Source organism: Ziziphus jujuba, chromosome 9 (genome assembly GCF_031755915.1).
Source record: "Ziziphus jujuba cultivar Dongzao chromosome 9, ASM3175591v1".
NCBI classification, from domain to species: domain Eukaryota; kingdom Viridiplantae; phylum Streptophyta; class Magnoliopsida; order Rosales; family Rhamnaceae; genus Ziziphus; species Ziziphus jujuba.
The window spans coordinates 9650461-9664092 of record NC_083387.1 but is presented as its reverse complement, the minus strand read 5'-3'; the positions used below and the strand labels follow the sequence as shown (position 1 = coordinate 9664092).

At 28.3% G+C, this 13632-nt stretch overlaps 2 protein-coding genes across 4 annotated transcripts; one reads left to right on the top strand and one right to left on the bottom strand.

The window, feature by feature from the left end:
• Window positions 1-1805: 1805 nt before the first annotated feature.
• On the bottom strand, window positions 1806-3644 carry LOC107426896 (BURP domain protein USPL1). Of its 3 annotated transcripts, none has more exons than XM_016037194.4 (3): window positions 3529-3644; window positions 3269-3364; window positions 1806-2950 (listed from the first exon to the last, which is right to left on the bottom strand). In XM_016037194.4, exons 2-3 carry the CDS (start codon window positions 3326-3328, stop codon window positions 1997-1999), a joined length of 1014 nt encoding a protein of 337 aa, XP_015892680.2. In that variant the 5' UTR covers window positions 3329-3364; window positions 3529-3644; the 3' UTR covers window positions 1806-1996. The 3 variants fall into 3 exon arrangements, with proteins under 3 accessions (XP_015892680.2, XP_048337257.1, XP_048337256.1); XM_048481300.2 differs by having other exon boundaries at window positions 3269-3367; window positions 3529-3621; XM_048481299.2 differs by lacking the exon at window positions 3529-3644 and having other exon boundaries at window positions 3269-3483.
• Window positions 3645-12323: 8679 nt separating this feature from the next.
• LOC107426895 (organ-specific protein P4) lies at window positions 12324-13346 on the top strand. Its single transcript, XM_016037192.4, has 2 exons — window positions 12324-12482; window positions 12757-13346. Exons 1-2 carry the CDS (start codon window positions 12435-12437, stop codon window positions 13027-13029), a joined length of 321 nt encoding a protein of 106 aa, XP_015892678.3. The 5' UTR covers window positions 12324-12434; the 3' UTR covers window positions 13030-13346.
• The last annotated feature ends 286 nt before the right edge of the window (window positions 13347-13632 follow it).

The window sequence follows — 13632 nt, the reverse complement described above, 5'->3', positions numbered from 1 at the left end:
TATAGTAGCTTTCGGATAGGTATGGTAGCCTTTGGACATGTGTATTAGCCTCTAAACAAGTATTGCATTCTTCAGGCAGGTTATCCAAATTTCTCAAAAGGTTTTATACATATATGTAAAATATGTATATATGTATATATATATATATATAGATAGATATATATAGAGCAAGGGCCTGTCCATTTTTTTTCTCTCCTCTCCAGCTTGGGAATACTTCTTTGGTAGAATATGTATATATGTAAATATAGCAAGGCTACGGTATGGACAGTCCATATGCCGATCATGGGTATTGACAACAGTTTTTTTAAAAACCGTCATCAATACTCATACACCAAGAGAGAAAACCGTCGTCAATACTTACGGTCCGCATATGGACCATCTGTACCCGTACCTTATTCTTATATATATATATATATATGTATATTTATATATATGTACGTTGGTTTTATATAGTGGTGATATTATCAGAGCTACTGATGAGGCCTTAATTGTTCAATTTAAAATATTGTTCTATTATGTGCATTTTCTTAAATGTAATTTATTTTATTAAAAATCATCTTACAATTTATTAATTATTAGTAAAAAAAAAAAATTTGTATTGGTATATGTTCTAGATATCAAAGGATAGACTGAGTGATCAAGGTTTGGGATCAAGGTTGTATTATTATTATTATTATTATTATTATTATTATTGTTTTTATATTCTTTCTATCTACATTTATACGTTTGGTATATTCATGAAGTGCTGTAAAAATGTGATATTATAATAAATGGGTGGCATAGGTAGTCATGAGTTATAAAAATACATATTTCCTATTCTGAGTAAAGTCTTAAGAAAACTCAAGACGATTTGGAGTCCAGATAGTAAACTTCGAAGGGGGTTCCAACACCTAATGAGATGTTCGTGGTTTATTAATTATTTCTTGTTTCTATAATCTTATGATATTATTATTGAAATCTTGTAAATTTGTGTAAACTTATAATAAAATAGGAGGAATAAAACAGATATTTATATTTATATATATATATATATTTGAAATGAGTTTTCTATGCAAAAATATATTTTTGGGAGTCTAGTTTATAGAAGAGATGCTAATGGATTTTTTGTAGAATTTTCTATAGAATTTTCCCTAGTCGGGGCCATCTTAGGATTCCAACAAGAAATTTTAGGAGAGTCCTAATATGAGAACTCAAAAAAAGTCCAAAAGGGACAAACCTAAATATGAAAGGGAGTATTAAAGAAAATGTATAAAATAATTGATAATCAACCTTCTAATAGCTTAAGCTTTTAAGAGAAGTGAAAATTCAAACCTTTGTCTATATTTCCATATAGCAAGAATAATATAGCAATCCATGGTGGTACTTTACATTGTAATAGTATTACTCGCAACTAGTTGTATAACTTGTATTTAGAGCTTAGCCACACATTGGTTCACCACCGGTTAAAATGTTCTACTTCCTTTTGCGAAATAGAGTCGTCGACCGAACCATAACACCCTCAACAGCATTTTGTCTAGTTTTCAATTGTGTTGAAGTCTAAAGGTAAGGAAACATTTTCCCTTTTTTATTTATTTATTTTTTTAAGAGAAATTGGCGTTTAAGCTTTTTGTATTTCGATGTAACAGCGCTGATAAACTTGTTCAGGATTAAAAAGAAAAAAAGGCTTTTTGTTTTCTGTATTTTTGGCCAATATTTAAGCCGTCTCTCAACTATAACAAAATATGACTGCAGCTTATGTTTGATGATTGATGAGTATATTAATATACAGATTCACACAAACTAAACTTGCAAAAATGAAGGAGAAATTACTAATTGAAAATTTTACTTTGGGATTACTGAGGTTGAAACTGTTTATACAATATATGTGGATTATGGTATTTGATACATATCATCAGTAATTATGGAGCATTTTCATATGAACTGAAACTGCTTGTAGGCACAAGAAACATAACACTATTGGTTATGGAATTCTATGCCTTGAGTCACAAACCACCAACTAGATTTTAGCTGGCAAAGGCACCCAAACTAGATTATCTGCTGGGAAGAAATGGCAGACAGGGGAGGTTCCAGGTTCGATCTTGAGCACGCTGAATGCAGCATGATCACGGTCCCATCTGGAGGTATCCATATGGCAAACAGCAGCTGCTTCCACTCTATCCCCATTCTCACTTCCTAGCGAAATCTCAAACACATTGTTTTTGCTCTCTTGGTTATGGTTGTTTTTGCTCTCTTGGTTATGGCAATAGAAAACTGCATAAGGGTAAGGCATGGTATGGCATGCAATCATTTTAGGAGCAAAGATCTGTTTAGGTGTTTCCAGAATCGTATAGTTCTGCAAAAGGATTGTTGAATTTGTGATATGGGTAGTGGTCAGTACTCTGAATCGAGCATCAAATCCAAAGATGTCACGTGCAAACTCAAGCATGGATTCCAATGAGGTTGCACAGAATCTGGTCTCTCCCTTGATAGGTTCAAGTTCACATTGCCTGAGTGTATACTCTATGGCCTTGGCTTGTGGAGAGCCCTTGGAGAAGGAAAAATAGTCAAGGAGATATTGGATCTGTGATGCCGAGAATGGAATGGAATCAGCTTCTTCTCTAGGTAGTAATCTAGGGGAAGCAGAGAGGTCGTTTCTGGGGAAGTATATCGGCATTGTTTTTCCAACCACCAAGTCATTTGTTGTGAAGAAAACATTTAGGGCAGGATCCGTGTGATCCATGTGGGATGATGAATGACCATGTTCATGGTTCCTAAGTTTCTGTATATGATGCCCATGATCATCATTGTTGTTGTACTTGAATTGGAGCTTCTGTTCATGGCTTTCTTCTCTGTAAGCTGTTTGCAGTTGTAGATGGTTATCCATGGCATGTTGCTGCAAAACAACCATGTTTTCATTGCTGTCTTTCCCATACCCTGTAGTTATCTTCCTGGCACGATTTTCTTGCGCACTCTGCCACGAATTTGAAATGTTTTTAAAGTATCAAATGAAAAGATCTGAAAAGCCAAAGTTCTGGAAACATTCATCATTCCAAGTTACTAGCCGAATCTTTTACATAGATCTATTTGGGGGATTAACTAACTTGATCAATAAAAGATAACTATGGTGTGAAGTGGATTAGATTCTCGATATTTTTCACATATTTGTTTATATATATATATATATACATATATGTTGGTAATCTTAACTTGCAAAGATGACACTGAACTGTCCTTTTGCCATTTATAAGATCGTTTCTTGAGAGAGACAGAGACAGAGACAGAAGCTTACCAATAGAACAAGTACAAGAGCATACAAGGGGAGGCTGCAAAACTTCTTAGCAGGTGGCATTGCTTCTTTCTTCTTGAATCCTTTTGGCTATCTTTTCTGCTTCAGAAAGCGAGGTAACAAGAATACCAACTATTAGATTGAGATTTAGAATATTAAGCAAGTTGAGGTTCTTTATTGTAATCAATATTTCTTTTCAACGCCAAAAATAAAAAAATAAATAAAAAAAAGGGAATATATAAGTCTCAAGCAAGGAAATTAACTATAATTTTCATCAAATCGGTTCCATGAGTCGGTCTCATAGCTAGGGAGTACAAAAGAACAATTTTTCTGAGTGTAAACTAAGCACCACCATGGTTTATAATAAAAATTGCGTTTCGAAAAGAAAAGTGGATAACTAAATTCAATTAAAAATAAAAAAAAGTTAAAATAAGCAATTCCTTTACATTTTCTTTTTGTATTTTATTTATTTATTTATTTTTAAGGGGTGATAAATCATTATACTTGGCAAAATTTTACAAAATATGATAATCCGCACAATAATTTACACATTTGAATTAAAGATATCATATCAAGTCCATTTTAATGTTATCTAATAAAATCTAATAAATTAATCGATTTTAACTAATAAAGCATAATAATACAACAAACCAGCTAGACATATTAAAAATGGATATTTTTATAATTATTCAAGTTTTATAATATTTAAAAATATTTAATTTATTATTTAAATATGTTTAATTTATTATTTAGATATGTATTAATTTGTTCTTTTTAATTTATTTAAAAAAAATCTAAAAACAAAAAAGTTTATTAGCAAAATTTTAAAAAAAATTTTATTTTATTATTTGAAATCTAAATTAAATTTGAAAATTTAAATTTGTACATATTATTAACAGGAATAACGGATTGAATAATGTTGTATGATAATTTAATGAATAAATTTAAATTTATTTATTTTCATACAAAAACTTAATATATCGTGTTCAAATTGATTAAATTTGATACGAATATATTACAATAGGAACAAACATGAATCAACATTATACGATGTCAGGTTTATAAATAATTAAAAATTATCCCTCTCAAATAGTGAAAATTCAAAATCATAAAGAGAAGTCTCAGTAAACTAATTTACCTTCCAGATAATACTCCCAGATAATAAGGCAAACTTTGTGCACTTAGTGAATTAATAAATAAATAAGACTATCAAATTTTAGCATTTTTGGGCCATGAATACTGACTGAAAACTCCCATAGACTTACAAATCTCATAGCCATTGAATTTGGACAAATATTTGCGTTACCTGAAAGGGTATTTGAGTGCCTTTACCATCATAAATAAAGATTTTAAGCAACCCAATTCTGATTACTTGTTTACATGCTTAAATATGCCCTTAACTTTTTTCTTTCTTCTTTTTTCAGTGACTCATAACAGAAAACCCCACTGTCTTGATGAATTCACTTTACTGCTTATAAAAGCAAAATGGTGGACTTTCTTTCTATCACTGAAAAAGCTGCTTTCAGAAATCAAAAAGTTGGGAAACAAAAATATTGATTTTACACGTAAAAAACAGTATCATAAAGACCCACTGATTTTGATTAGACCATCCACTGGCCGCAAATCCATAGAAAATGCCCTACGCAATTAATGCTACCAAAAAGCAACTAAGCGGATTTTTCCTGTGCATTTTCCCATTATGCTATTACCATTAATTTTTTTTTTTCTTTGATAACTTTAGTATAGGCATTAAATTAGTTTATGAAAAACAAAATAGTATAGGCATTAAATTGTTTACACAAACATTGGCAAAGATAATCTAAACAAGTTAGGTAGACAACATGAGCATTTTTTTTACTTTTTGTTCTTTTATATATTAAAAATAAAGATTCAAACTTGAGTTATTGTTTAAAATAGAATGGTATTTATCACTTAATTTTTCAGTAATAAAACTTTACAGTCTTGTCATTGAAAAGAAATCCATTAAACGGACATGAAGTAATTATCTTTCTAAATTCAACAGCCCACTAAGTCTTTCTTTTTTGTTTTTCTTTCTCTTTTTCTCTTGGAACTGGGTCCAAGTACATGGAATGGTCATAATGTGTCACAATATAAGATTATGCGGTTGGCCAAAAAAGTATATAATATATTGGCCCGATTGTCTAGCAATAGTGTCAAAGTTCCATCACATTGTAAACTAACTATACCATAATGTATATCCATGTGTCCCCATTTGCATTTCGTTATCATAGCATAATTCATTATTTGAATTTCTTAAAATTGTCCATATAGAAGCACTATCACTCTACGCAATCAAAGAAAAGAATAATAATTGTTCCAAATTAATTACCAACTAGCTAACCCATTTGAGTCGCCCCTTGTTACAAAATTTGTGGAACATGGCCACTAAACTAATTTTCCCTCTTTTTTCCTCAAACTCTTTAATTAATTTGATATATTTCCCTCAAGTCTTTCTTCACAATATAATTTGTCATTATTACTAGAGTATCGACTATTGATGCAACTTGACATCATGTATAAGGTGTTGACAACATATATACATTACTAAAAGAAAATTTGACCTTGTTTTATTGTTGTTGTTGTTGTTTTTTTTTTTTTTTTTTTTGTTGAATAAATTTGACCTTTTTGCAAGTGAAGCCATTTCTTACTTATTTAATGTAAGGATTTGTCCTTTCCTCTATAACTACCTGAAAAAAAAATGTTTAAGTTATACATCATATAACGGCTGCTTAATTAAACAATAGAAAAAAATAAAATAAAAAGAGGAAAACAAACCAGATATCTATTATCTACAACCAGACAATATAATAAGATTACGATGCACAAAAGAAGTTGACATTGGCAGACAAAGCCAAGCTAGGGTCCAAAAGGGAACGCAAAAGTACAACTACACATTGATTAATTTTGTGAATCCCAAGCACATTTATATTATGCTTCAAATTTTCGAGTTGACCTTTTTTAGCCTAAAGGACGGCCAACCCACCATTTTGTGGAGCCTTAGATCCTAATCTAACCCCTCCCCCACTATGATGAATTAATATAATATTTTCCATAGTCCAAAAGCTACCCAAAATGAATGCTAGTTTTTCCTTGTTGTTGTTGTTGGTGGTGGCCGTGGTGTTTTATTTTATTTTATTTATTTATTTATTTTTATTTTTTTGTGGTCAGCTTATAATCAAACATGGAATCCTGCATGCCCTACAACCAGTACAGATCCAAATTCACCAATAATAATAATAATAATAATAAAGAAAGAAAGAAAAAAAAAAAAAAACAGTACAGATCCAATCTGTAACAATATAAATTATTATTCTGGAATTTTTGAGTGCGACCTAAATTTATGACCCTGTTTTGGTTAATTAGTAAATGTCATTACTAATTTGTAACTTAATAAACAAATAAAATATCAAAAAGGATATGATGTCAAATGGACGTTGTAGATAAGTAAGACAGGTGCAAGTGGGAAATTAACAACTAAAAAAATCTGGATTTTTCTAATCAATGGATTGAAAAAGTCAAATTCTCCTTTAAATTAAAGGTTGAATATATTTTCAGCATCTTCTGTCGGTATGTCAGCTTGTCCTCCATATTTTTTCCATCCCATTTTAGCATTATAACACTGTGGAAAGCAGCATTTCTAAAGGCTCATTTGATTTGCACAACTATTTTGTATAGATTACACAATTTATCTGTCATAGTGCTACATATTTTGTATTTAACCTTCCTATTTATTATTACTCTTCTCCACACAAAAAACTCTCTATTCCTCCCCCTTTTTTTTCTTTTTTTTTTTCCTCTTTTGTTGTCATATAATTATTTGGTGCTTTGAAGCCCAAAAATTAATAACAAGAAGAAAATAAGAAAATCTGATGCAAAGTAAAGAGAAGTACTGGGGATCAAACATGATCTCCACCGTATAAGGGCTTAAAAACTTATCTATACAACTAAAGAGCGTAGCAAAGTCTGGATTAGTGGATTTAGTTGTAGGAATTAAAATATTAAATGATAACTTAATTTATTGTTGACAAGATTGTAGGAACTTCTTAAGAAGTTTCCAAAATCCATCTCAATAATTTATTTTTATTTTTATTTTTTTACCATTTGAATTCATTAACCAATGCCATGCAGTACTAAGTACCAATCGATTAGGACTCCATATAAATAATCAATTGCTTACAATAAAACAGTAATCTGTTTTTTAAAAAAATATGCTACTTACAATTTCACGTGTATTAAATAATGTTATTATGAAATCAACTTAATTGGTTTAACAATATTTATTTACCAGCTGTTTTGATAATGATGGAATAATTAATGAACAATAATATCTATTGATAAATGGTATGGTGGATTTGAACGCAGGGTATGACGTCTTAATACTAAGTTAAATTTTAGTCAATTTTGAATGAAAACATTTATTGTTTTAATACAACACGGAAAGTGATCAAAACCGAAAAGAAAGCACAACGCGGAAAGTACACAGCACTATCAGCACATTTTAATGTTTCATCATCAAGAAATAAAATATGTTAGTCAACTAAATATCCCATAGGTTTTTAATTTTAAAAGTGATACTCTATTTATTTGATCTTAAAGTCATTAATCAAAGAAAAATGGTTCTTTCCTCTTCAATAGTTTTATAATAAGGGAAAGTTGAAAGGCTTAAAAATATATCATTTTCAATTTTTTGTTTTTTATTTTTTACATTTTTTTTCTATAATTTTCTTTTAGTCAATACTAAAACTAATTTCATTTTATGCCTTTCACTAAAATAATTATTGTGTCGAAAGATCGAAATAAACTATTAAACATTTTAGGAGAAAACCAAAACTATTCTACCTGAGTCAATACCACATTTTGGGACTATAATATTTTTTATTTTAAAATTATAAAAAAGGAAAAAAAAAAGAAAAAAAAAAGTGTATCTTCTCTCTCAAAGACATTTTCCATGTCCAAAAGACAATATTTTTCCTATACAATTAATTATATATATACATGTAGGATACATTATAGCTAATGCATAGAGTTTATGCCCTATCGTTTCCTAAGAAATCATAGAACTTTGCCACAGTACCGCTAGATTATCCCTTTTCAGAACCATGTTATTATTAATAATAATTTTTGCCATCTGAACTGTTCAAAACGGGGCATTAATAGGATTGTTAGTTTGTTAATATATATATATATATATATAGATATATATAGGGCACAATATATATATATATATTTTAGTTCTATAAAGGTATATAAATTCTGATTTTATAAATAAAAAATATTTTATCAACCTTAATATATCTCTTGCGCAAATAAATAAATAAATAACCTTAATGTATCCCTCATTATCCCCTAAAGCACATGTATCTTTTATTTTCAATTTCGATCTTTTGCTAAGAACAATATCCTTTTTTTTTATTATTTTATTATTATTATTATTTTTTTTTTGCGGCTAAGAATAATATCTTTCCTTGATAAGTCAACACTTTGTGCTGCTTGGATCAACATGCACCTGTTGTCACTTACTGCAACAAAACGAAAAGCAAAATAATTGCGACTTTGTGGCTGACATGCACCACGTTGTGGATCATGGTATTCGAGAGAGAAAGCCATATGCCTGAATTCTTTTCGCTTTATTTTTTAAAAAGCATTGTTTTTAAGTCAACTTAAACTCTTGGATTTTAGCTCTCCGAATTCTCAATTCTAATGAATTGTAATGAATCCATTAATAAGATAAAACTGGTACAGAAAAAACATTAATAGGCTTTCATAAAATAAAGTATACAGGGAATATGGATCCGTGATTAACTATTGATTATTTGTGTATTATTAATTAGTTTAATAAAATAATACATGAGGGTTGGTGCACATCGGTCACAAATCTGATACTTGCTATGACTGAAAAATATATGTTTTGCAAAAATACCAGCATTAGATCCTCAACAACCAAAAATTTTAAAATATCCAATTAATTGATTTCAATAAACTTTCTTAATTAGAAATAACATATTGCCCGCACGCTCAAAAAAATTTACTTGAGTTAGTTCTGAAGCTCTAAGATGGGGGTAGCAAGGTTCAAAAACAATAATAATAAAAAAATAGTCTATACACGTCGATATTGATCCATAATTTTTTTTTTTAAATTATTTTCTATATGTAGGCGTAGGTAAGCCTCCAATTACCTCCGATTATGCCCCACTAGAACTTTCTTTTTCATTTTTCTTTTATAAAGGGAAGCCCCACCGATACTTAAGCGTCAAAATTTACCGAAGATGCCTCCAAAAAACAAAGAAAACAAAAAGTATTTTTCTAGCTTTTGACTCTATGAATTAGGACTTTTTAAGTAGCATTGAGACTCCCAAATATACAAGTAACAACAACTCTTGAAGTGCCTAAGTAAGGATAAAATATATAACCATAACTACAGGAGAAGTGGTTTAAAAATAATAATAATAATAACAATAATCCATAATTGCTTTTATTGGAGTTTGAAATTTATCATTTAAAATAAAAGAAAAGCTATAGATAAAGGATGCTTCATGAGGTATCACTCTGGAATGTTCGTTCATATACAAAGTGCAAATATTTCCTCATTAGAAAAAAAAAAAAGAAAAGAAAAAAAGTTCCATATATTTTGTCTACTAACTAATATTAACAATAAATATAATCTAATAAATCATACGAAGTGTCACATACTCAAAATTAATTTTTTTAAAAAATTTATTTAATTAACTGAAAACAATGCACATATATGTTCTCTATCTTTAAACATAAATGAATGAACTATTCACTTCCAATTTCAAGATAAGTAATCTCGATTATTCCATCCAAGTAAAAACTAATACCGACGGCATCATTTACCTAACTCTTTTTTCTTTTTCTTTTTTTTTTTTTTTTTGGGTTGCATATTGCAATTTATGATCTTAAAGTTTTGGGTTTACACAATTTTCGATTCTAAAATTCTAATTTCAGCGATTTCAATTTTGAAATTTCAAAATCATTACAAATTATTCTTCTGAAATAATGATATCATTAAATTAACAGTACTAATATTAGTATGATATCATCCTGATGTTTTAATTTATTTTTCAAAAAACAAAAAGCATTTTTAATAAATTTATTATCTTTTTATTTTATATTTATGATTTTTATTTGAAAAATTATATCCATTCCTTTTTTTTATATTTAAATTAAAATATCCACAGTCATAATTAAATGTTTTTTGATTGAAAAATATATCAAAAAATAAAAATAAAATAGAAATGGAATTTTTGTCTAATAAAAATAATTTTAGTAGATCAAAAATTAAAAATATTTTTTTTATGCCCAAACAAAAAAAAAAGGGACCAAAATACAAAAATAAAAATTACACCATTAATTTTTAAAAAACTTGGTATAATTTTTACTTTTTTTATTTTTTGGCCTAATAAAATTGATTAATGCTAATGCCATGATTCATTTTTCAGAAATAAAAATAATAATTTTTTAAAAAAATATTTGTTATCTTTCCATATTTTATAGACAAAAAATATAGACCAAAATGGTCTAATTATTCCTCTTTTAACTAAAGGAATAGTAAATAGGGCTATAAATGGGTTCAAGTGGTTCTAGATCAGCTCATGACCGATTCTATTTTAGCTCACTTAAACTCGTCTATAAAAAAAAAACAAAAAAAATATGACCCTATATTGAATAAAAAATGAAGCTTGAAAAATATGAAAAATATGTGAGCCGATCTTGAGTAGCTCACGAGTAGCTATTGGTAGCTCAAATTTGTTTTTGTTACATATTTATTTATATATTATATTATTAATTTAATTCTATAGGATATTAATTTAATAATCTAAAATGCATAAAACATATAAATGATATAATAAATATTTAATTTTATAAAATAAATTTAATAAAAAAAGGGAATGTATTAATAATTTAATAATAATAAATTAATAAATTAAATGCTTATTTTTTTAAAACTTTTATTTTAAAATGAGTTGAGTTGAGCCGAGTCATTTTGAAGCAATAAATTTTAAAATTTGACGACTTTAGTAGAATTTGATTACTTCAAAAACTATGCGAGCCCAGCTTGAGATTCGTAATACTCAACTCAATTTGGCTCATTTGCAACCCTAATTATAAATCAAGATACCAATAAAGAAATCAATTGGGGTCTATTTTGTCATGTTTGAAAAAATATTTTATTTTACCGAAAAATAAACTATTCAAAAAATAAAAATTAGACCAAAAAATTAGGCCAAATAAATAATTTTATTGGACCAAAAAATAAAAAATAGACAAAATGATTAGACCAAAATTTTTTTTTTTATTTTTTAATTTTTGGTCTTTTTTTTGGGGTTTGGGCATAAAAGTCAGTTTTAATTTTTGGTCTAATAATAAAAATTTCAATTCTATTTTAATTTTAATTTTTTTGATGTAATTGTAGGTCCAAAAACATTTGATTTTGATTGTGATTGTTTTAATTTAAATATTAAAAATCAATGGATACAATTTTTCAAATGAAAAATCATAAATATAAAATTGAAAAATAATAAATTTATTTTTTAATTTTTTTAAAATATTATTTTATTTCGAAAAATAAATTATGACATCAATTGATGTCAACACTATTAGTTTTAATAGTTATGTTTCTTTAGAAGTTAATTTGCAACGATTTTAAAATTTCAGAATTGAAATCACGGAAATTAAAATTTTAAAGCCAAAATAGTATAAACTCTAAAGTTTAGGGTACAAAGTGATTATTATTATTATTATTATTTATTTATTTATTTATTTATTTTTTTGAGTTTGGTAGAGTAGGTCGTAGATCCCTCCAATTTACAATTTACAATTTACAGTCTACAATTTTCCAAAATTTTACCAACACAAAAATTGCATCTTCTTTGTATATGCCAGCAACACCTTTTTTATTGCATTGGAATTTTACCATATTAAGAATATTCGGAAGCTCCAGGTCCCCCAAATTTGGAACTTTTAGCATTTTCTTTATTAAATTATTGCAATATATTAAAATATAAAGCAATTGATGCCTTGACCATGTGCTTGGCCTATAAAAAGGCAAATATAGTCAGAGGTCGGAGAGAATGACATTATAAGTAACAAACAAATCCAAGAGTTTTTCAGTAAATTGGCCAAAGACATGAAGTCTCTCTTACCTTTCCTCTGTATTCTCCTCTCTCTTCTATTGGTAAGCATTAATTTTCCCTAACACCTTCACTGCTTAACAAACTCTCACCCTAAATCCTCCTTTTATCAGTCTATTATCTTCCGAGATTTGTACATATATAATTTTCTAACCCCTTTTGTGGATCCATTTAGTAAGATTGGTTTTGTTTGATCAGTCAGGAATAACATGTGGGTTTCATACATATTAGTCCTTAGAATATTATGTTAAATTCTTGAAGTATATGTAAAATTTTGAGACAGTCAGCTAATTGTTGTTTGTGAAAATATGTATGTAGTTTACCAACCTGAGCTTTGCAAGAAAAGACATAGGAGACTACTGGAAAAGCATCATGAAAGAGCAACCCATGCCAGAGGCAATCAGAGATCTTTTCCATCAAGAAGATGTGCCATCTCTCCCCGGTTCAAGGAAAATGGATCGTTTCGCTAGGGATTTCGACATTAGGCCAAACCTTATAATTTACCACGCCCATCCGAAGCCTGTAGAAGGGAAAACTGAAACAGAGGATGAAGAAGAATTCAAAGTTATTAAGCAAATCAACCGTGGCTGAATCAATATCACAGACACCATATCTACATATATTTAATATGTGTCTCTATTATTAGACATAGTGTGAAGCAAAGCATCTTGATTTGGTCAATTATGCAACTATATAGTATTTTAATGGTTAATGTGTATAATAAGTTGTGGTTGGACTTTTATCAGGTTTTCGTCCCACTTTATTTTTGTTCTTCTTTCTTAATCTGTTTGGAGTAGGCATAATTAAAGTAGAAAGCTTTACTTTCGGTTGTTGTCTATTTATTTATGTAATGTATATTTAAGATTTTATATATAAGAGTAATATCTAATTAGTTTCTTATAGTTTAACCAATTTCCGTTAGGGTGTTTTGATTGCAGGAACATTATTTGTTTTATTGATATCATTAGAATATGATATTAGTCATATAACTCTATCCTATCCTTTTATCAATAGGGACTTATAGAAATGATGACAATCATTAACATCAAACACCTTATGAAAAAATAAATAAAATAAAATCTTTAATTTATGTCTTCTTGATCCAACCCATTATGCAAGTCTTTGAAAAATAATAATTTACCAAAAAAAGTCTTTGAAAAATAATAATAATAAACTGAGAAAGAGGTTTTCAAG

Coding starts and splice junctions, on each gene's coding strand:
- LOC107426896 (XM_016037194.4), bottom strand. CDS start 3,328: ATGCCACCTGCTAAGAAGTTTTGCAGCCTCCCCTTGTATGCTCTTGTA. Junction 2,951..3,268: donor CTCTTGTACTTGTTCTATTG/GTAAGCTTCTGT, acceptor AATTCGTGGCAG/AGTGCGCAAGAAAATCGTGC.
- LOC107426895 (XM_016037192.4), top strand. CDS start 12,435: ATGAAGTCTCTCTTACCTTTCCTCTGTATTCTCCTCTCTCTTCTATTG. Junction 12,483..12,756: donor TTCTCCTCTCTCTTCTATTG/GTAAGCATTAAT, acceptor ATATGTATGTAG/TTTACCAACCTGAGCTTTGC.